Here is a 25044-nt window from a genome sequence, read left to right as displayed (position 1 = left end):
ATTTTGAAAGACATGGCCCTTTAACTCTACTCACTTTGCTGACAAGGTCCCACAGGGAAAGCTTTATAGTAGGCTGCGCTGTACATTCCTACCCTCTCAGGGAGCAAATCCTGTGTTCTGTACCCTTCCCACCCTATGTTGCATACTATAATATACACTCCGAAAATTAAGTTGAGGGAAAGTCTATGTAAAATAAAAAATTTACAGATTAATCCTAAGTGCCAAGGTCTGATTGAAGTCTGAATATTTATCCTGTAATTTAGAGTACATGGCAATCTATTGTGTAAAAATAAAAGAAACTTTCATTTCTAAGTCATCTCTCACTAAAATTTTTCTTTATCCTTCCCACATACAAGATATGTTAAATATTGAACATTTCAGTGTATAATAATTCAGCCTCACCTTTGTTTCTAATTCAGCATTCTCTCTTTTTAGGAGGTCATATGCTATTAAAAAATGATCTCTGTCTTCTGCTGCCCCTGGAAGACTTTGAATCTCACTATAAAGGCATGTAAGTTCCGACTTTGATTTTTGCAATTCCTGATTAAGAAATAAAGATATTTTTATAGAATACACCCAGACTATTTCCCCATAAAAGTTAGAATATTTCCAAGAAAAACTTTTGAAATGGTCCTGACAATTTTTTGTTTTAAATAGTCATTATGTGGAATATACTTAGTTTCTATCATTCACTGGTTGTAAGATTGGATTTCTAGAGTCATTTCTACATCAAGCAAGACTTGTATAGAGGTAAAATCTTCAGTAACTCCTACATTAAATAGTTGAATTATCTGTTTTAAGAATGCATCTATGTTGCTTTTCATAGAACAAGTGCTGTGTGGTTTACGTTTAACCTTGTGGTACCCCTAGAAGATGTTTGTTGAAACTAAGCTCAGAGTTCTCATAGCCAGGAAGTTGTAAAGCTGAGATCCCAAACTGTCTTACTTCAGACTCTGTATTCTTATCTACAAAGTATGCTGCTTTACTTATCAATGTATATTGAGTGACTTAATCAACTCAATTTCCTCTAACCTTCTTCCTACCCTTTTCATACCCATGAGAGAAAACACTTTATTTAGAAAGAGTTTTTTTAATCAAATTTTTATATTTATTACATGGAGCATGTAGGGTTTGTTTGGTAGATGACAAGGGGCTGAAAGTCTGTCTACGTGCCCAATAACCAACAGGTTATATACAATATACTTTAGAAGGAGGAGCTGTTTGGTATTTTCCCAAAGCCTTGAAACCAGAAGGAGTAGAAATGCTGACGCCATTGGGCAAAAAGGCAAGAAGGTAGCGGGTGGCCTCCCCAAACCATAGGAAGGCGGCAAGGGGTGTCAATTTCCTATTTAACTTCACTGAAAACTCCTGTAGGTCATTGGAGGTTGGGGTTTGGGGTACTACCCTGTTGCCACCCACCCTGTAAACTGATTAAGTAATTACCATCCTCTAGGAGATCTAGACTTCCATAATTCACTTCCATTTCTCTCTTGAAAATAGAGGCTGATTTTGTCTACTGTTAGATCTTTCTAAGATGGCAGAATAGGAGGTTAAAACAAGAGACAAATCCACTTCTCTATGAACATCGTAACTGAATACCTGCTACTTAAAAGACTCCACGGCTAGTGCCAGACTCAGCTTGGGGAAACAACAGCGCTACCCCATTGTTATTAATAGAAACACATATTCTATAGTGCTGTGGACCAAACTGTGTCACCCTCAAAATTCATATGTTGAAGCCCTAATTTCCAATATGGCTGTATTTGGAGAAGGGGGTAAGAGGTGATAAAGTTCAAATGAGGACAAAGGGTGGAACCCTAATCTGATAGGCCTGGAGCCTTTGCAAGAAAAAAGATACCAGAACTAGCTCTCTTTCCATTATGTGAGGACACAACACAGCGAGCAGGTGTCTGTCGACAAGCCAGGAAGATGTTCTTGCTAGGAAGTGAATTGGGTCAGCACTTTGATCTGGAACTTCCCAGCCTTCAGAACTGTGAGAAAATAATTTTTATTGTTTTAGCCACCTAGTCTGTGGCATTTGGTTATGGCATTTGTATGTCCGAGCTAAGATATGCAGTTGTAATTTATTTTAACATCAAAATAAATGATAATATAAAATCCCTAAATGAGGAAAACATCTTGAATGGCAATACCTCACTATCAACTTTCAAGGCCTTCTGTATAGTAATAAAACCAGATGCCAATTGCTTTTTCTTCTCTCTCTCTTCTGACAAATCACCATCAAATATTTCAGTTTTTTCTTGGCTCATTTTCTGTATCTGTAAAAAGCATTTTACATAATTCAATTTATATACAATAGCAGTGTTTCCTATAAGTTCTGATAGTTTTCTTCCTAACTCAATTATAAAGTCATGCAGGGGATGTGTGAACCTAGGAAAACTAGCTCATAAATTTTTTTCTCTTCAAGCCTGTTTATACAACTGTTAAAAGTAGTAAAACTTGTCCTACCTACATTATAGCCAGTTGTTATGGTTTGGATGTGAGGTGTCCCCCAGAAGCTCACATGTGAGACAATACAAGAAGGTTCAGAGGAGAATTAATTGGGTTGTGAGTGTCTTAACCTAATCAGTGAATTAATCCCTGATGGGACTAACTGAGTGGTAACTGGAGGCAGGTGGGGTGTGGCTGGAGGGAGTGGTTAATTGGGGGCGTGGCTATGGGGTATATATTTTGTATCTGGAGAATGGAGTCTCTCTGCTTCCTCATTACTGTGATGTGAGCTGCTTCCCTCCACCACCCTCTCCAGCCATGATGTTCAACCTCACCTTGAGCCCCAAGGAATGGAGTCTGTTGTTTGCAGATTGAGACCTCTGAAACCGTGAGACCCCAAATTAAACTTTTCCTTCTCTACAGTTGTTATTATTGGATCTTACAGTCACAGTGTCAAAAGAACTGACTAAAACACCCTCAACAGCAGGAATAGTAAGTGATTTTGAAAGTATTTTATAAATTTTAAACACCTACCAAACATAAGGTATTGAAGAAATCTTTCTAAATTAACTGATGATAATTTGAGTAGTAATGGTAGTAGCTACTATTTATTTATTGAGGGTTTATCAAATATCAGACACTGTGTTAAAGGTAACTTACATGCTTTATCTCAATTTGTTTTCCCAGAATTTCTATGAAATTGAAAAGATTATCATATTCTTTTTCAGAGGAGACAGGTGAGGCTCAGACATATTAAGTAATTTGCCCAGTGTCACACAGCCAGCACTAGAATTCAAATTCAAGTCTAACTTAAAAGCCCTTACTCCTTTTTCTTTTTTCCACTTTGTCCTTTTTATATATACATGACAGTAGAGTATATTTTGGCATATTATACATAAATGGAGTATAACTTATTCTAATTAGGAAAAAATGTATCTATTTAGCATTGCTGAAGGCATTTCTCTTGTGTATGAAACCCTATTAGGAAATCCAACGGATCCTTAGTGAACACAGAGTGAGAATCAAGCCAATTCTCTTGATAACCATACTCTCCACTGCAAGAGCACATCTGTAAGTGAACTAACTGTACATTTGGCTTGGCCAGTTAGGAAGCAGCACAAGATTGACACACTCTTCACTCTGCAACTTGGGAAATAAAGAATGGTATGCCCTACCAGTTCTGTTCTGCTATTTACTACCAAAAGGACACTGAGTTAGTTATTTTTCTTAGCCACAGTTTTCTCATATGAACAATAGGGATAATGAAGCCTGGAAATATATGGGCAGCTCATTCATAGAAAATATTCTGTAAATGTTAGTTCGTATCATGGTTGAATTGTTCTGAATTCTCACGTTTATTCTTCAATGAGGTAATACCTTTAAATCATCCCTACGATTTCAATGCACTAGTCTATACTATCTCTCCTCTCTCTCTCTCTCTCTCTCTCTCTCTCTCTCTATATATATATATATATATATATATATAATTATTATTTTTTTAAAGGTACTGGGGATCTAACTCAGGGCCTTATACCTGCTAGGCAAGTGCTCTACCACTGAACTACAACCCTGGCTCACTATCCTAAAAATATTTTTAATGTGCTCTTTCTTGTCTGACTTCTCCTGATTGCTTCCCTTCCCCTGCTCCTGTAACCACTGGTCACAATCATAGTATGCAGATTTACCATCACCAGAAGTGTGCTTTCTTCCTTTGCCCATTTCCCATAATCCTTGAGCATTCTTATGGAGTTAGCCTCACCTGTATTAGAAAATGTAATTGAAAAATTATCTTTATTTCTTACCTCATTCAAATCTTGGACTTTGTCTCTTGACCTTTCATACTGGTTTTGCTTCTGTCTTCCTATATTACTGATAATTCAGTCTCTAAGATGGAAATCTTAATCCAAATAAACCACCAGTTAAAAATGCATACATGTGTTCTTTTTTTAAATATTGAAAAAAAAAAAAGCTACATTTCTTAAGCATCCTTCCCCGAGGATATATCTGATATCTCTTCCTACAAACAAATTTCACCTCCTATCTGGTTTTGGACCAGCTGCTTTTATTATGAGCTGTTTCACTATGGATTTGAGCTTTTGCAGTTGCCTGGCAGCTGAGCCAATGGGAACAAGCATTATAAAAACATGCTACAGAATTCTGAGTGTTCTGAATTAATCAAAATGCTAATTTGCCATCCTAAGGTTAAATGTCAATAAAACAGGAATAGCAATCTCAAACTGATGAGTTAGGAAGAATGGGGAATGTTACAAAAAAAAAAAAAAAGGATGCTAAAACTGAAGTGTGACATATAATTCCTTTTGTCCCGTGATATGGACAAAAGTTCTAGTCAAGAATTATGTCGACTCACGTCATTGTACCAGGATATGAGGAAGAATGTTTTCCTGTCTCCCCTTCTTCACCAGCCAACACTTGTACCCTTGCAAATTCACACATGACATGTTGATGCATTCAATACTCAAAGCAAAAATTCCTTAGCCTCATCCCTACACCACCTGATGCCTCAGCACAAAGTGAGGGAAACACCTCAACACTTAAAAATGGAAACTCCTTTCATTTTCTTGGTGTTTTCTTAGTATAAGAATGTTCTATATGCTAATGTTATAATTTTTAAAAGGTAGTTTTTCTAAATGATGTATCTGAAATTAAAAAATAATTTATATTTAATGTAGATTTATGCATTCATATATTTTAATTTAAATTTGGACAAATAATGCATTTAAAATAGTTGAATATATTTTACAAATATATATATATTTGAAATTTACTAGAATTTGTGATACATTGAATATAGTTATACATATAGGAATTTGCACACTTCACGAGACCTCTGACCAAAGTTTGAAGCAGGAAAAGGGTAGTAACAAAGGGAGATCGAGATCTCTGGGTTCTGAAGAGAGGCTACCTCACCTGTCAGCCAGCAGTGAACAGAGAGGAAAACTAAGGACTGGTCAGCGAGTTTCCTTAACATGGGATAACTGCCACCGACTCTGGAGAAACAGTTTAACAGCTCAGAATGTTCCACTTTCTGTGTTCTACTGTCTGAAGGCTGGGGATCACTTAGTGCTGTAAACTAAATAGTGCCTCCCAGAGAGTCGGACAGGTTTCACTGCTGCCCCCTCTCGGTCAAACGTGATGGTGAATGCAGGCACCCTGAAGAGCAAAACACTGGAGCCATCACCTCTAGCCGGAGGCTGTGTATCTGTGCAGTGCTGGGCACCCTGCAGCCCCTGTAAGTTATAATAAATCCCCTATGTAGGTCTCCTCTGTAAATCTCTACAAGAGGTGGGATTGTATAGAAAATGGGCTTAGGGCCAAATTGACCTGGATCAACTCCTGGTTCTGACTCTTATTTTTGTTCAGGACCTTTAAACGCTCACATGTGAACTGGGAATACTGTTTACCTTGAGGAGGACTGTAGGGATTACATGAGATTGTTTGTAAGACACCTGGAACAGATAGATCATGGCACTTAATAAATGCTCAACACATTGTGTCATTATTATTCCTGCCAGGTACCTAGCATTTCCTCCATTTTAAGCATTTCTTTGAGAACATGAATATTAACAGCACTATCCTGGTCTATTTAGTGATAAATCTGTGGGCATACAGAAATGGGTATGAAACACAGTCTTATCTTGAGAATGTGTTTGCTATCAGGAACAATTTTTTAGGTTAGGTTTTCCTTTTTAAGCCACAGGACTCCCCCCGTCCCAGCTTGTTTAAAAAGAATTCCCATGGGGAAAGCCACTCAGAGTGTACAGAAGTGGAGGCCACTCTGATTGATGGGGAAGTAGAGGACTTAGAACTTTGTGTGGGAAGCATCAAGGATCCCTGGAATACAGTTTTAAAATCACAGTGGCAAAAACATGAGTTTTGTAGTCAGGTTGAGATTTCAAATCTTGACTTCCACACTTGTGAATTGTGATCTTGGTTTCCTCAACTGCGCAGGAAGGTAAATGATATCTACCCCTCCTCCCCCAAAGACAGAGGTGGGGGAGAGGGAGAGGAAAATATTTGAAAAAGGAGATAATTATATGAGGAATTGGCTTATGTAATTATGGAAGCTGAGAAGCTCATGATTTGACATCTGCAAGCTGGAGACTTAGGAAAGCCGGTAGAATAGCCCAGGCCAAGTCAAAAGGCCTGAGAACCGGAAGGACTCATGATGGTACAAGTTCTAGTGCAAGGGCAAAAGCATGAGGACTGGAGAGCCAATGGTATAAGTTCTAGTCTGAGTCTGAAGACCTGAGATCAAGAAAGGTGGTGGTATAAGTCCCAGTTTGAGAACAATAGAGAACTCGCATTCAGCTCAACCAGGCGGGTGGGGAGAGAAAGAGAATAAATTCTCCCTTCTTCCACCTTTCTGTTCTAGTCAGGCCCTCAACTGCTTAACTGATGCCCACTCACCTGGGGTTTGGCGATATGCTTTACTTAGGCTACAGATTCAAATGCTAATCTCTTTTGGAAACACCCTTACACAGCCTTTGAAATAATGTTTGACTTTTATGGGCCCCGTAAAGTTGACATATAAAATCGACCATCACAACATCCTTTTACTTCCTTTTGTAGGAAACCTAAAATAGTCAAGTGATCAGGAAGGAATGACTGCAGGAGGCACCTAAGTGCCCATCTAACTGAAGATCCATGCACTGAGAGCACTGTCCTAGGTCAAGATCTGGAAACAGGCTCCTGGGAAAGGACTGCCACTCCTTACCTAGACTACAGCTTTCCATTCACTAGTTCCTCTGCTGAGAATGATCCTGTAGTTAATAGTTTTCCATAACACCATCACCAGTCTGCCAAACACAATGAAGGACACTTGAGGCTTTTTCTTTTTGAAAGAGTACTTTGGAGGCGAAAATCTATTCGTAGTTAAACCTCTTCTTTCTTCAGGAAATAAGTTTAAAAGTTTATTTAAAACTTAGTTCCTATCTATTATTCTCCACTGATAACTTTTTCTAGTTTTAAAGATTTCTACTTGCTAACACCTTCAGAGGGAAGAAACATTTATGTGCAATTCTCTTTGTAAGCCCACTCCAGCTGGCTCTATGATGTGAGAGGATCACTGGAGTCAATATAAACTTCATAATTTTAGAAATCCACACAACTTTTGAGTCTGGATGACAAGGCTTTATTTATTTATTTATTTATTTATTTATTTATTTATTTATTTATTTATTTATTTATTTATTTATTTATGGTTTACACACAACCTAGAGGACTGAGATCAGACATAGCAAAATTCTGATACTTAATGTTGAACATTAGGGAAAACTGAGTCTTCTTCTTTCCTGAACATCTTTTAAAATAAGATAGATGCTCACTGACACAGAATGTCACAGATAACATTGATCACAGAGGTCAATTAACCACAAAATCTCCAAGAATCCAGGCTCAAGAATTCTGTGGTACAGAGGGCCACACAGAGGGACACCACAGATCTCTCCCTTCAAGGAAGTACTAGTCACACTCTTCCGTCCCTCCAGTGACACGTGAAGAAGGTGGGAACATAGAGCCCTGGTCATTCCTGCCCAGTGTGAATTTCACTGCAGGTTGCCAGTGTCAAAACTCCCTGTGGGGCTCACTGAGACTTTTCCAGAGCCACAGCACAGTCAGAGGCTGGTCCCATCCAACCTTCCTTCTCCCTCTCTAAAAGATGTCAGACCTGCATTAAGATCTGAAGGCTCTCCCTGCCCGTGTCTGCTTCTTTTCTTTGTCCTTCACAGGTGCCACCTTACTACATCAGCTCACATCATATAGATAGATGGGTGGCAGAATAAGGAGCAGGTCACAGTCATGGTCACCATCATAGACAAAAGCAAATGACTATATAAGAGGTCAAAAAGTTTAAGCCACTCCCACCTCAGTGAAGTCTTAGGAAGAGTATTTTCTGCCTTGGCAGACAATTTATCAGAGCAATCTCATCTCTCCTATGCTCTAATCAATTTATTCCAGACTTCATTGTCACATAAAAGATGGGAAAAATTGGGGTGGAAACATTAAATACCACAAATACCCTTCTTTCTCAGACACCACAAGAAATGGCAAACCAGATATCATTAACCTTTTTCCTACAATGTCAAAAGAAAGAATGGAAGATGAGATCTGCATGAGGGATTCTTTATGGTTTTAGGTTTTATATAAAATGCTTTACCTTCTAAACACTGTGTTTCATGGGTGTAATATTATTTTCAACTACTTTTAACAAAATATTATCCTGGTATGTTTTTACAGTGACTTCTCTTCTTATTGCTTTGTTTATATATTCATTCAGTCACCTCATTCCATAAACAGTTATTGCATTGGTATTCCATAAACAAAATATGCATTGGTATTTGCTGGGTCATGGGATAAAAGAGTAGGTACCATTATTATTCTCAGTGTACAGATAAGAAAATTAAGGAACAGAGAGTTAAGTAATTTGTTCAAGGTAACCAGGCTGACTGGTTCCAGAGTATGCTCCTAACATTTGAACTAAATTTCCTCAATTATGCCTTTCTATGTTATAATTAGCCCTGTGGTCTGTTCTAGTAGAATATCACAGTGGGAGAACAGAGATACACAGGCAGATAAATGACACTGACCGGTTGATCAGCTAAGTAGTAGAGGCACACCAAGTGCTGAGGCAGCCAGAGAACATTCTACGGGTTATGACCTCTAAATCTTACATTTCTAAGAGGTTTTGCTATAAATGCACATATTTATGTTCAGGTAAACCTTTCTAGTGAAGTTTGTACTTTTCAGAGCAGTTATTTTGAAAAATGATACACACAAAATACATTGGAAATCTATGTTTAAAATCACCTTCAGAAATGTGAACACCCGCCACTTCCCTCTGTCCCCCCCCCCCAAATAAAAAAGATACGACAAGTAATCATCTTTCTGAGTAAGCTTGATTTTTATGGAAACATTTCACATGTATTCAGAGACAAATTGGAAATTAACTGGAACACCGGTTTAGGGCAAAAGAAAGTTTCACTTTATAAGTCAAACTACTTGTCTTGTATAAACATGCAGCCAATTTGTAAAAATAATTTACAAATAGTTTTTATCCAATGCAATTAGTAAACATGATTAAAGTCTCCAAGGAAAACTATATAAAAGGATATACATATTAAAATACATAAATTCTGGTGTATTTGTTAAAAATAAAATTTAGTTGAAAATAATTCGTTTCCAACATTCTATAGAACATGAGGGGCCTAAGGAATCATTTCCTCTAATACAGAGGAAAATATCTTTGGAGATCCATATTTAAAAAAAAAAAAATGTCTTTAGTTGCTATGAATACCTGGGAAAGAAATCCAAGTAAAAACAAAAAGAGGGGCTGGGCACAGAGGCTAAGGTAGGAGAATCACAAGTTCCAAGCCAGCCTCAGCAAATGTGAGGCACTAAGCAACTCAGTGAGATCCTGTCTCTAAATAAAATACAAAATAGGGCTGGGGATGTGGCTCAGTGGTCAAGTGCCCCCCGAGCTTAATCCCTAGTACCAAAAACAAACAAGCAAACAAAAGAACAAGAAGAGCTAGAAAAATGTTATCAATTATTCAGGTTGTCAGGCAGATAGTGTCCTCAGATGACATCATTTAGTGACTTGACAGAATGAGCCAGGACTTAAGAAATTTCTAAGGGAGAAGTAAAACACCTCAAACCCCAACTGTCCAACAGAAATATAGTCAGTGGACATGTCAAACATGTCATAGAAAAAGAAAGAAAGGCCATGATGGAATAATGGGGATGAGATTTTTCCTCACCATTATAAGGAGATAAGTAGGGGGACCATGTAAAACAACTGCTCTCAGTCTCTAATGCACGTCAATCCAATCCGTTAGAGAGGGGGATGGTAGGCGAGCACTACAATTGCCAGGGATTTCTGCCTGGAAGCATTTTCCAGAGTGTGGCAATGTGAGGGCAATCAAGCATAAACAGTTCTTGAAGAAATGAGCAGACAGAGAAAGGAGTTCAGAAAAGTAAAATGACAGAAATGTGTGGGGTAGAGGGCCAGGGGAAAGGGATCCACACAGAGAAAGAACAACAGAAATCTCCATAGGGTTTTACTGAGTCTCTCCTGATACTAAGCCATACGTGAGTAGGGCAAAACTCCATAAAAACAGACAAAGAGCTGGGCACGGTGGTGTATGCCTGTAATCCCAGCGGCTTGGGAGGCTGAGTCAGGAGAATGACAAGTTCAAAGCCAGCCTCAGCAACTTAGTGAGACCCTGTCTCTAAATAAAGGATAAAAAGTGCTGGGGAATGTGGCTCAGTGGTTGAGTGCCCTTGGGTTCAATCCCTAGTACCCAAAACAAAACAAAAAATAAACAAGAACCAGGCAAACAATGAGAGAATTATAAGAACAATTTTCAGAGTTCAACAGGGTTGAAAGATGTTTGAATTCTGATCAGCCAGATTAAAACTGCAAGGGTCACACCAAAAGAATGTACTCTCCTAGGTTTAGGAAAGGCTACTCTAAATCGGCCAAAGACTTTTAAAAATCCAGAAGGGATCAAGCTATTCATCAAGTGGTTTAACCACCTGTCATGACAAATTTTAATATTAACTAAGACAAAATTGAGCCCTCAACATAACATCCATAATGTCCAACATCCAGTAAAAAATTACTAACCTTCAAAGAAACAAAGTATGACATAACTAGGAAAAAAATCAGTCAACAGAAACAGACCCTAACCTACTCTATCTTTTTAGACACAATGAATTAAAAATGGAAGATATTTTTTAAAAGAAACAAAGATATTTCTAGAGATGAAAAATTCAATATATGAAATGAGTATTTCACTGGGGCATTGAAAATACAATAGACCCTATAGAAAAAAATTAATGAACTTGAAGATAAAATAGAAATGATCAAACTGGAACAGAGAGAAAAACTGGGTAAAAAGGAACAGAGCCTTTGAGACAATACAAATGTGAGGAAACACAAAAATTTAAAAGAAATAATAATTAAAAATTAAAAATGGCAAGCCAGGTGCAGTGGTGCATGCTTGTAATCCCAGTGACTCAGGAGGCCGAGGCAGGGGGATTTCGAGTTCAAGGCCGGCCTCAGAAACGTAATTAGCAAAGCCCTAAGCAACTTAGCAAGGCCTTATCTAAAAATGAAACAAACAAACAAACGAACAAAAAATGGCTGGGGATGTTGCTTAGTGGTTAAGAACACCTGGGTTCAATCCCCAGTACACCCCCCCCCAAAAAAAATAGCAAAAGTTTTTCAATACCTGATGGAAACTACAAAACCACAGAAGTTTATTCCCTCAGTTGTAAAGGTTAGAAATCTGAAATCAGGGTGTTAGCAGGACCATGTTCCCTCTGGGACCCTGAGTAGAACCTGTCCTAGCCTTTGACAGTGACTGTTGATCACTGGTGGCCTTTGGCTTGCAGCTACATTCCTTGGATTTCTGCCTCCGTCATTACCTGGCATTCTCTGAATGTATGTATCTCCACGTGGCATTTCTTCTTCTTAGAATTACACCATATATATCGGAGTATAGATGACTTCATCTTTATTTGATTACTAAGATCCTATTTCCAAATAATGACACATTCAGAAGTCCTAGGAGTTAGGGCTTCAATGTGTTTTGGAGGAGGCACGATTCAAGTCAAAATAGAGACTACTATACAGAAGATATAAAAAGCTCCTGGAGCTCAAATATAAAAAGACAAATAACATCACTTAAAACTGGAAAAGGATTCAAATGGACATTTTCCAAGAAGATATACAAATGGCCAAAAAACACATGATAAAATGTTCACTATCACTGGTCATTCAGGAAATGCAAATCAAAATCACACTGAGCTACTTCACATCCATATGAATGGCCATAATAAAGAAGATGGATAATAGCAAATGTTGGTGAAGATGTGGAGAAATTGGAACCTTCAAACACTCCCAATGGGAATGTAAAATCTGCATTGGAAAACAGTGTGGCAATTTCTCAAAAGGTTAAATGTAGAGTTAACAATATGACTCTGAAATTCCTCTCCTGAGTACATTCCCATAGAAATGAAAATACATGTTCCCACAAAAACGTGTAAATAAATTACAGCAGCATTATTCATAATAGTCACAAATGGAAACTAACATGTTCAGTTGATGAATGGATAAACAAAATGTGGTATGTATCCATACAATGAGATCTTATTCATCCATAGAAAGGGATAAACTACCAATTCATGCTACAATGTGGATAAGACTTGAATTATGCTAAGTGAGAGAAGCCAGACACCAAAAGGCTGTGTGTGTATGTTTGTGTGTGTGGTGGGTGAAGATCAAATTCAGGTCTTGCACACACTAGGCTAGTGCACTACCACCGAACTATGTCCCCAGTCCCCAAAGCCTGCATTTTGTATGATTCCCTTTTAAATAAAATGTACAAGATAAGCAAATTCACAGAGACAGAAAGTAGCTTGGTGGTCACTAGTGGCTGAAGAAGAGGGGAGTAGGGAATGACTACAAATGGGCATAGAGCTGCTTTTTGGGGTGATGAAAACATTCTGGAATTAAACAGTAGTAAAATAACTTTGTGAATATTCTAAAACCTACTGAATTGTACACTTTAAAAGGGTGTGTAAATTTTAAAGTATACAAGTTATATTTCAATTTTTTTTTTTTTTTTTTGCAGTGGTAGGTATCAAACACAGTCTTCCACATGCTAGGCAAGTGCTCTACTACTGAGCTATAGTCCAGGCCAATATATTTTAATTTAAAAAATAATAAATTTAATTAAATATGTGTAATACTTGTGCTCTGCAAGATACAAAACATTGCTGAGATATACTAAAGAAGACTCAAGTTCATGGATTTGAGGACTTGCTGTTAGACTGTAAATTCTACCTAAGTTCTGAAAATTCTATGCCATATAATCAAAATTCAAGCAGGAATTTGTCAAAATTGACAAACCGATTCTAAACTGTATATAAAAATGGAATGGACCTAGAATAGCAAAAACAACTTTGGAAAAAACTCCATAAAGTGAGATGTGTGAATTATAATTACAGATGTACATCATGTTATTGTCCTAAGAATGAACAAATAAATTAAAAATGAATGTGTCAATTAATTCAAAGGTTTCAGAACTGTCTTCAACACGTGGTTCTGGAATAAATGGATATACATTTGGAAACAAATGAGACTCAATTCACAGCATAGACAAAATTTATCTGCAATAGATCATAAATCTAAATATGTAAACTAAAACAATAAAATCCTTAGTAGAAAGGATAAGTAACATTGTGTGACCTTAAGGTAGACAAAGATTATGTAGATAGGCATTTTGTGTTCTATCACAAAATTATAAAAGAGAACATTGATAAATTGGCCTCCATATTTTTAAAACTTCTACTCTTCATAAAACACTGTTAAGAAAATGAAAATATGTGGTATCAACTGGGAGAAAATATTTGTAATACATTCATCTCACAAAGGACTGATAATCGAAATATATTAAGAATTCCTACAATTCAGTATTAAGAATACATATAATCCCATCAAAAATGACCAAAATATCTGAACAAATGCTTCACAATAGAACATATTGTGAAGGACCGGGGTCGTAGCTCAGTGGTAGAGTGCCTGCCTGGTACCTGTGAGACACTAGGTTCAATCCTTAACACCACATAAATATAAATAAATAAAATAAGGCTGTCTATCTACAACTAAAAAGTTTTTTTAAAAAGAACATATTTAAGTGACCAGTGAGCATATCAAAATATGTCAATTGTCATTAGACGTCCTTGAAAGACAACAAATTTCCACTACATAGCTACTAGATACACATTGGTGCTTGCTTCAGCCTGAAGCTTGATTGGTGCTTGATTCCTCTGCCCACCACTTCAGAGGCTGATCGTGAAAAAACTAGATACTGTGTACACTGGAGCCTGTGCCTTATTAATTCTCTACCATATTTTATTATGTTCACTGTGGTTCTAACCACTCATCTCTCCTCCCACTCCACCTCCCACTATTGGTTAATTTCATAAGTCAATTCTACTTGATGTCTTAATATGTTCAGATTTGTTGTATCTTTGTAAGATTCCTTGATCTTTAAAGAAACAATCCACATTCTTCCAAGTAATTGTTGTCTGTGGGGAAGAAGTGAACAGAAGAACATTGTATCCCATTTCTTCTTCCACTCTAATTGGATGAGCCATAGAAAAGACAGTCCAATAAGAACAGACTAGCAAATGATTAGGACCAAATGCTCTAGTATACTCTACAAAAATGCAACTCACTTAAAAATGAGAAATCATATTTAAAAAACAAACAAACAAAAAATAACCCTGAACTTTAAAATACCTGTACTCCCTTTTGAGCACCCACAGTTTTTCCAGGGGAGTAGTTTCCAAGTCCCTCATTCTTTTGAGATTCACATATCTCTCTTTTAAGTTTTTCAACCTGAAATACAAAAGTAACCATCTTTAGACTTCTAAATTTTTGACTGCATTATTGCTTTGTTTTTAAATACATGAGTAATACACAAATACACTCTCCTTATCAAAACCTTAGTAACAAATACATATATAGGTAAAAAAAAATTTCCTTTATATCACAGTGCTTCTTTCCCTTCCAGAATTAACACTGCTTGGGGTGTGCCCTTCCAGAACTTTATCATGCATGTATTAAGCATGGAAACATGTCTACAGGCATTACATATATAAATTTACAAATATTAAGATAACTTGAAAAATCTTTGTTTATTCTTTCTAGGATTGCTTTTTTTGTTGTCGCAAAATACACATAACACAAAATGTACCATGTTAACCATTTTTTTGTTAACCATTTTTAAGTGCACACAGTTCAATGGCATTGAACACTTTCACCTTGCTATATAGCGATCACCATCAGCCATCCCCAGAGTTTTTCTCCTCTTGTGCTGAAACTCTAGGCCCATCAACAACTCTCCCTTACTCCCTCCCCCATGTCCCTTGCAACCACGCTTCTACTTTCTCTGATTTTGAGCACTCAAAGTAGACCCTATCAGTGGAATCACACACTGTTTGCCTTTTTTTATGACTGGCTTATTTCATTTAGAATAATTTCTTCGAGTTTTACCCATGGTATAGCATATGTCAGAATCTCCTTCCTTTTTAAGATTGAGTAGTATTCATTGTGGTATATACCACATTTTTATTTTTCCTTTGTCTCTCATTGGATGCTTGAATTGCTTCCACCCTTTGGCTATTGTGAATAATGCTGCTAATGAACATGGGTGCAAAAATGTCTTTTTTTCCCACATTTTTATTGGCACATTATAGTGTACATAATGATGGGATTTGTTGTTGCATAGTTGTATACACCCACAATATAACAATATTACTTGACCAATATTGTTCCCCAGCACTTTTCCCCCTCTCCTCCCTTGCTTTCAATTTCTTGATTGCATATACCCAAAAGTGAAACTATCCTATGCTTAATTTTTTAGGAACTTCCATACATTCCCACTAGCAATGAACAAGAGTTCCAATTTTTCTACATCTTCACCAATATTATTTTGTTGCTTTAATAATAATTATCTTATCATCCTTAAAGAAAAGGAGGACAATGACACCATGTCCCTGAAATGTCCTTTGCAGTTCACCCAGGCAAGCTCAGGGGACTATGTGAGCCAGCCTGAGCTGGAAAGCCTATATAGATATTATCTAGAAAGACACTGACTTACTCTTATGAATGCTGGGCTTAGGGAAAGTTAGCATTATCTGTAGAAAGCTGCCTTCTTGCCCACAGACCAGGAGAGTTGCTCCTTTGGATGCTGTCTGTGAGGAACAAAGCAAGCTAAGCAAATTAAGGATGTCACTGCTTCTCTAGCCTAACTTATTAAATCTCTCTCCCTGGGCTGGGGGTGTAGCTCAGTGATAGAGCACTTGCCTAGCATGCACAAGGCCCAGGATCCAAAAACCCAACACCACAAAAACCCAAAACACCCAGAAACAAAACCCTCTTGTGTAACTAGTGCAGATCAGAAAAACATGAAGAGGAAAGTGAAGCCCGTGTGGCTGCCCCTGGACAAAGCGTTGTGAGGAATAGGAGGTGGTATTTTCTGGGGAGGCACTGGAGGCACTGTGTGAAATAGAGGTGCACCTGTCCAGCCCATCGCCCCTGAATCTTCCCTGTAAGTATTTTTCAGTCAATCCTATTTCTTGCACGTTGTCTCTGGGTATTTTCTTTGGTCTCTCAGCAACTTGTCCTGCTGCCTTAGCACAACTGGACTGTGGGACAGGCATTATCCTATTGGGTATTTATTAATTTAAAAAAAATTTCTTGAGGATCTAGTATTATGCTGGGCATTGTGTTAGACACTAGAGATGACTGTGAAATGAGTATAAACTAAAATTAAGGAAACATATATCCAGAATTTAGAAGTATGTATTAAAAATTAATAAACTAGTTAAGAACAATGGCTTTCAAAGAACACAGCTAAAATTTAGTGTTAATAATTACAAACTTGTCCAAAATAATAGAATAATACATTCTATTTGGTGTGTTAACTATAAATTATTATCTAAATCCTTACTGGAAAAGAAAAGATTCTAGATTTTACAATGACAATAATGTTACTGTTTAGCATAGGTGGTTAAAACATATAAAATAGAATGCAACTATTTTTTGTTTCTTGGTACTGGGGAGTGAACCCAGGGCACTCAACCACTGAGCCACATCCCCAGGCCTTTTTACATTTTATTTAGAGACAGGGACTCTCTAAGTTGCTTAGAGCCTCAATAAATTGCTGAGTCGGGTTTTGAACTTGCCATCCTCTTGCCTAGGCCTCACAACCACTGGGATTACAGGTGTGCACCACCATACCTGGCTAGAATTCATTTTGGTCAAAGTATGGCATCTACCTAAGATGATGAAGCTATCAGTTATCAGTCCCCCACAAGGACCGGCTTAGGTAGTATGTATCTATATTGCTCAAGCTGATGATGGTTACTGTAAACACATTAAGTAAATTCCAAGAACTGAATTAAACTTACCACTTCTCCAAGCACTTTTTTTTCTGAGTCAAGTGATCGAACCCGATTTCTTAAGGCTAGAATTTCACCATCTAGTCTCTGATTGTGTTCTTTTGCTTTCTGTAGGTCAAATGTATCTAAAACAGTGAGCAGAACACAGTTAACATGTCTAGATCGAAGTTTTTGTTTGGGAGGCACTAAGTCTAAAAACTAAGGGAGAGCCTCTTCTCAGTCCTCCATGATGTCTCTGCATGCATGGGGCTCTGTACAGGAGGGCCATTAGGCCCCCAAATCCATTCCTAGGATAGTCCATCAACTTGCTGAAACAGAACAGAAAGTTTTGCATTCCTCACACTACACTTAGGAATTAGACTCCCTGAGTGTAGTTTCCAGCAATAGAGGCTCTTCAGAAACTAGAATTCTTAAAACGTTGAGCCTACCTTCTAAAAGTTAAATGACTGAGAAAATGATCTTTCCAGCTTCTTTTTAGTTTGTCTCTCACACACCTAAGCTACCCCTTAACACTTCTCTTCCACTCATCTACAGTAGGGCCTCCATAAATGATGGAAGTGATGAGCTGAGAATGGTGAATGGACAGACTTTCAAGTTAAAAAAATGTTGATACTTTAAAACCATTTTTCTGCCTGTACCACTACCCATGAAATGGTCCACTCCCAGCTCAGCACCTCACATTAAGACCTGTTCTTGAGATTGGGAGGGGGGCGGCGAGGAGCGAGAGGGGGAGTTTGGCGCATGCGCACAAGGCTGACGGGTTTGAAATGGCTTCGGTGTTAGCCGGGACCCGACTCAGGTGAAGATCGCTGCTATAGAAGAAAAACAAGTGAAGGTTTTTTTTCCCCTTGCATCATGGCTCAGTTTGGAGGACAGAAGAATCCGCCATGGGCTACTCAGTTTACAGCCACTGCGGTATCACAGCCAGCTGCACTAGGTGTTCAGCAGCCTTCACTTCTTGGAGCGTCTCCTACCATTTATACACAGCAAACTGCATTGGCAGCAGCAGGCCTTACCACACAAACGCCAGCAAACTATCAGTTAACGCAAACTGCAGCATTGTAGCAACAAGCTGCAGCTGCAGCAGCCGCATTGCAACAGCAATATTCACAACCTCAACAGGCCTTGTATAGTGTGCAGCAACAGTTACAGCAACCCCAGCAGACTCTTTTAACACAGCCGGCTGTTGCACTGCCTACAAGTCTTAGCCTGTCTACTCCTCAGCCTGCAGCACAGATAACTGTATCGTATCCAACACCAAGGTCCAGTCAGCAACAAACTCAACCTCAGAAACAACGTGTTTTCACAGGGGTGGTTACAAAACTACACGATACATTTGGATTTGTGGATGAAGATGTATTCTTTCAGCTTAGTGCTGTCAAAGGGAAATCCCCACAAGTGGGTGACAGAGTATTGGTTGAAGCTACTTATAATCCTAATATGCCTTTTAAATGGAATGCACAAAGAATTCAAACACTACCAAATCAGAATCAGTCCCAAACCCAACCTTTACTGAAGACTCCTCCTGCTGTACTTCAGCCAATTGCACCACAGACAACATTTGGTGTTCAGGCTCAGCCCCAGCCTCAGTCACTGCTGCAGGCACAGATTTCTGCGGCTTCAATTACACCACTATTGCAGACACAGCCACAGCCTTTATTACAGCAGCCACAGCAGAAAGCTGGCTTATTGCAGCCCCCTGTTCGTATAGTTTCACAGCCACAACCAGCACGAAGATTAGATCCACCAGCTAGGTTTTCAGGAAGGAATGACAGAGGGGATCAAGTGCCTAATAGAAAAGATGACCGAAGTCGTGAAAGGGAGAGAGAAAGACGTAGATCCAGAGAAAGATCACCTCAAAGGAAACGTTCCCGGGAGAGTTCTCCCCGAAGAGAGAGAGAGCGATCACCTCGAAGAGTTCGGCGTGTTGTTCCACGTTACACGGTGCAGTTTTCAAAGTTTTCTTTAGATTGTCCTAGTTGTGACATGATGGAACTAAGGCGCCGTTATCAGAATTTATATATACCTAGTGACTTTTTTGATGCTCAGTTTACATGGGTGGATGCTTTCCCTTTGTCAAGACCATTTCAGCTGGGAAATTACTGCAATTTCTATGTTATGCACAGAGAAGTAGAGTCATTAGAAAAAAATATGGACATTCTTGATCCTCCAGATGCTGACCACTTATACAGTGCAAAGGTAATGCTGATGGCTAGTCCTAGTATGGAAGATTTGTATCATAAGTCATGTGCTCTTGCTGAAGACCCACAAGAACTTCGAGATGGATTTCAACATCCTGTGAGACTTGTTAAGTTTTTAGTGGGCATGAAAGGCAAGGATGAAGCCATGGCCATTGGAGGGCACTGGTCTCCTTCGTTGGATGGACCAGACCCAGAAAAAGATCCCTCTGTGTTGATTAAGACTGCTATTCGTTGTTGTAAGGCTCTGACAGGCATTGATCTAAGTGTGTGCACACAAGGGATGAAGAAGAAAAGGATGATGGTGAAGCTAAAGAAATTTCCACTCCTACCCACTGGTCTAAACTTGATCCAAAGACAATGAAGGTAAATGATCTCCGAAAAGAATTAGAAAGTCGTGCTCTTAGTTCCCAAATTAAAATCCCAATTAATAGCTCGATTGACAAAACAACTTAAAGTAGAAGAACAAAAAGAAGAACAGAAGGAATTAGAGAAATCTGAAAAAGAAGAGGAAGAAGAAGATGATAGGAAATCTGAAGATGATAAAGAGGAAGAAGAAAGAAAACGTCAAGAGGAAATGGAACGCCAGCGTCGGGAAAGAAGATACATTTTGCCTGATGAACCAGCCATCATTGTACATCCAAATTGGGCTGCAAAAAGTGGCAAGTTTGATTGTAGCATCATGTCTCTTAGTGTACTTTTGGACTACAGATTAGAAGATAATAAAGAACATTCATTTGAGGTTTCATTGTTTGCAGAACTTTTCAATGAAATGCTTCAGAGAGATTTTTGGTGTCAGAATATACAAATATGAAAAATGGTGTTAAATAATGTAATATATAAAAAATCATGATACAAGAATGTTTGAAGGTGATGCATGTTTTAGTAGTATAAATTCTGTTAGTTCAAATGATGTATAAAGTTTTATGAATGTTGAGTCTGCTTTTGAAAATTGCTTGTAATTTCTAGCATTCAAATTATTAAACACTCCTTGAGTGAAATAATTTTGCATTGCAAAATGTTTTAGGATGAACTTTGTTATAGTTTTAACCTCAATAAAGTTCATCAATTTACTTGAAAAAAAAAAAAAAAAAAGACCTGTTCTTGCTAATACGCATCAGTTTCAATAATACAAACCTCCTGCTTGTAACTTTCCTGATTCTTCTTAGCTATTTACATTTATGCTTGTCTTATTTTTCCTTCACTGCTTTAAAGTTTCCTTTGTTTTCCTTCTGTTGCCTTTTATTTTTAAATTATTAATTTCTCTTTATTTTCCACTTTGTCTCTCTTGCTCTATCCTCTTTTTTTAAAATCTCCTTAGTATCTTATTTTTTGGAGAAATACCAAAAACACACCAAAAGCATTCACAATTTTACCTCTTTTTAGAAAATATGCACACACACACACACACACACACACACACACACACACACCCTGACACATAAGGTAAAAATTCTACCTTTGCCTGTGTGATTTATAAAGAAATTAAACAATGCTATATACTATCTGCAATTTTACCACTTGAGGATAAATTGTGAACTTTACAGATCAATCCTTACAAGACATTTTCCACTTAGTATTTGGAAATATTTTTCTATTGTGGTATATTTTACATAAAAATATCATGTACATATCTTCAGTCTTCAGTTCAATTAACTTTGACAATTATATATTATGAACTTCCCACCCAAAAAAGATGTAGAACATTTTCATTATCCCATAAATTCCCTCATGTCCTTTCTAGTAAGTTCTCCATGCCCATCCATCCCTTACAAACACTTCTGACTTCTGTGACCATAGATTAGTTTTGCTTGTTCTCGGTTTTCATATGAGTGGAATCTTGCAATGTATATGTTCTTTGTGTCTGATTTCTTTCACTCAATATCATCTTTTTAAGATTAAAAAAAATTTTTTTAGTTGTACTTTTTTATACTTTTTTATTTTATTTACTTATTTTTATGTGGTGCTGAGGATTGAACCCAGTGCCTCGCACGTGCTAGGTAAGCACTCTACTGCTGAGTCTGAACCCCAGCCCCTTTATGAGATTTTTTCTGTATTCTTGTATCAAAAATTTGAAAAAAAAAATCATCTCAACCCCCCCAAAATTGTTTTTCTTTACTGTTGAGTAATAGTCTCTTATGAATAAACCATAATTTATCCATTCTCCCACTTTACTTTGCATTCCACTGTCCAAATGTGCCATGATTAGTGTCACTTTTATCCTACTGATTTTGATTTAGATAGTTACTGATCTCTTATAAACAAGGCTAAATTATCATCTTTGCTCATCAGTCTTTAAGTGCTTTGATATTATTTCTAAAAAATAAATTCCACAATCCTCAGCACCAAAACGGAACATTCCCAGAAATGGAACTGGTGGATCAGATGAAATGTGCATTTTAAAAACATGTAGTATATATTGTCAAATTATTTTTCAAAAAAATTATAAAAACTTACATTCTTACAACCGAGTATGACACTGTCCGTTTCTCCATACTGGATACTAGCAATATTTTTAATTTTCACAAATCTTAAAATATATTTGAAAAAGAGCCTATTATAGGTCACTAAGATCAGTATTATTTTATTGATCACAAAGGAATTATAGGCTTTTTGTTAAAAATCAAACTACATGGTTTTGTTCAAAGTAGATATTGTCATTCCGTCATCCTCTAATATCCTGTCCCAAAATATTGCTAATTCTTGGTAAATATTTAAAAAGTTTACATACATGCATTAATATACAGACAAAAGTCATGTTAACTTTTTTTTTCTTTTTTTGGTACCAGGGATTGAACTCAGGGTCACTCAACCACTGAGCCACCTTCCTAGCCCTATTTTGTATTTTCTTTAGACACAGGGTCTCACTGAGTTGCTTAGTGCCTTGCCTTTGCTGAAGCTAGCTTTGAACTTGCCATCTTTCTGCCCCAGCCTCCCAAACTGCTGGGATTACAGGCATGCATCACTGTGCCCAGTTTGTTCTAGATTTTTAAAGTGTGAATTTAGATTAGTTTGTGTTCTTCTTTGTTTCTAGTATAAACATTTAATACTATAAGATCCATTCTAAGCACTAATTAAGTTGCATTCCACAAATGTTAATAATGTCCAGTTTTCCTTTTCTTTAATGTAAAATATTTTCTAATATTCCTTGTAATTTTCTTTTTTCAGTGAGGACGTGAGCTATTTAGAAGTATCTTATTTACTTTCTAAGTCTTCAAAGATTTTCTAAATACATTTCTGTTACTGATTTTTAGCTTAATTCCATTGTAATCAAAGACATAATTTGTATGATTTCAGTTTTTCCAGAGAGATTTGTTTTATGGCCCAGGATGGATACCTTTGGTGAATGTTCCTGGGTATATGAAAAGAACATGTATTCTAGTGGATTTTTCTATATCATTTAGGTCATGTGGTTGGTAGTATTTTAGTTTTTCTATATCCATACTGATTTTTTTCTGATTACTTGCTCTATCAGTTAATAAGAAAGCAGTATTCATTTTATAGTTGTATTCATACATTTTTGAAAAGGAGAGTACAACCAATTTTGCAATTATTTAAAATTTGTAAATATATTTAAAGTTATCTTTGAGTTGTTATCACTTAAACACTCAAATTTTGTTATATTGTTGATAATGGGTCACATTTTTATACAGTTAAGCTGGGATCTGATTAATTCATTGATGATCCCAAACCTATTGGCTTCCCAGTGAACAAACGTGTATGAAGTATTGTTAAATGCTTTATAAGGTGTCTTGGTCTTGGTAGTCCTAATAAAATATGTGTTATTTGTGTTGATCACAGGTTTTGATATCAGATGTAGAAGGATTCAAATACCAGCTCTGACATCTAATGTAGCTACTGGATAACTCATGTAACCTCAGTTTCCTTATCTGTAAAATGGGAATTTAATATTTATTGGAATTGTTGTAAGAATTAGAGATAATGCATGTAAAGTACCCCACAGGGTACATGTCACCAAGAAAGCAGTAAGTGGTGGTAGCAATAAAAGCAACAGTAGCAATAGCAATAATTGTGATAGTAGGGTTTATTATTGTAATTATTAAATATTATTATTTTAAAACATACTATTTAAAACTTATTATCTCATTACCAATTGCACTATTATTAAATAACCATTATTATATCTGATAGAATCACTCACCATTTTCTTTCAGTTTTATCAGATTTTCTTTCAATTTCTTAATTTCTTGTTGAGCCTTCTCAAGTGCAGAATCTAAAAGAAAAAAGGATGAAAACACTGGGTAAGAAGCAAATGATTAGCATAATAAGCAAATTTCAAATACTTTCTCTTGAACACTCTCTTTCATCTAACTGTCCTTTTGAGTTTTTGCATAAATGTCACCTCCTCCAGGAAATTTTCTGAATTTCCCTCTTGGGTTCATACTGCATCCTATGTTTATCCTCTTGTTGATTTTTTTGATCTCATAATTGCCTTTCCCCTTTTCCCCCATGAGATTACATGCTGAAGGGTCTAAACTATCATGAATAACAGGAACAGATGAAAGTTCTAAAGCATGGTTCTACTAGTTTAATATGAAGAAGTTACACTCAGAATTGTTTAAAAATACTTCCTGCAACCAATAAAAGTCACATATCACTTAACAATGAGGTTATGTTTTAAGGAATTGTTAGGTGAATCGGTCACTGTGTGAACAGCCTAGATGTACTTAACACAAACTAAAATGACTACAACGTTATTAGCCAATCAAATATTATGGAATCACCATTGTATATAAGATCAACACAAATATCATTAGGTGGCATGTGACTATTTAGAATTTTGCCAATAGCTGCTAGAAATGTCAAAATAAAATTTTGGGAAATTTTTGGTACTATCCAAGAATTGTATGGAGATGGGAACGGTATACAGAAGACCCAAGCAGTATTGACTACATGTAGTTCCCAGAACACAGAAGACATGGGGCATGTGAGTCTGTTGGATTTGGGTTCTCTAACCCAGACTTTATCCCTTTTCTCCCTGTGTCTCTTCATCACCAATGACATGATTGGTGGGTGTCCTATATGGTCAGAATGAAGGACCTTCTAAGAGTAAGAAACAAACATGAATTTTATGAGCTTATTCTTAATCACAGAGTGAGGACATGAGCACAGTTGTGCATGTTTTATTATTACACTTGAAACATTCAGTTCCTTGGAGTAAATCCCAGCATAATCTACCAGATTAATCTAGAACTATATTACAAACTATAGCCATACTACTACTGCTGCTAGTTTCTAGTGTCAGCTATATTAATCATTATGACAAACCTGCAAAGCAGATATTAATATTTCTGCCTTATAGAGGAGATAAGCAAGGCTCAGAAAAGTTAAGCAACTTGTTCAATGTCATACAACTAGTAAATGGCATGGCTGGGATATG

The 25044-nt window shown here is 37.0% G+C and overlaps 1 protein-coding gene and 1 pseudogene across 5 annotated transcripts in view; one reads left to right on the top strand and one right to left on the bottom strand.

Annotated features, from left to right (window-relative positions):
- Nucleotides 1–25044, bottom strand: part of CCDC30 (coiled-coil domain containing 30) — a 98697-nt gene that overhangs the window by 65815 nt on the left and 7838 nt on the right. For 2 of the 4 annotated variants that reach the window (XM_079156258.1, XM_079156260.1), the window contains exons 3-6: nucleotides 23806–23877; nucleotides 17455–17570; nucleotides 14780–14878; nucleotides 403–540 (exon numbers count right to left, since the gene is read on the bottom strand). In XM_079156258.1, coding sequence (XP_079012384.1) covers nucleotides 403–540; nucleotides 14780–14878; nucleotides 17455–17570; nucleotides 23806–23877 — 425 coding nt within the window. Of the gene's footprint in view, nucleotides 1–402; nucleotides 541–2153; nucleotides 2280–4253; nucleotides 5079–14779; nucleotides 14879–17454; nucleotides 17571–23805; nucleotides 23878–25044 lie in introns of those variants that run through there. The other 2 variants (XM_079156261.1, XM_079156259.1) reach the window with 2 other exon arrangements.
- On the top strand, nucleotides 18184–20470 carry LOC306653820 (cell division cycle and apoptosis regulator protein 1-like; annotated as a pseudogene). The gene has a single exon. The product of its transcript is annotated as a cell division cycle and apoptosis regulator protein 1-like (transcript).

Source organism: Sciurus vulgaris, assembly GCF_902686455.1.
Source record: "Sciurus vulgaris genome assembly, chromosome: 1".
Lineage (NCBI taxonomy): Eukaryota > Metazoa > Chordata > Mammalia > Rodentia > Sciuridae > Sciurus > Sciurus vulgaris.
This window is presented reverse-complemented; position numbering and strand designations above follow the sequence as displayed.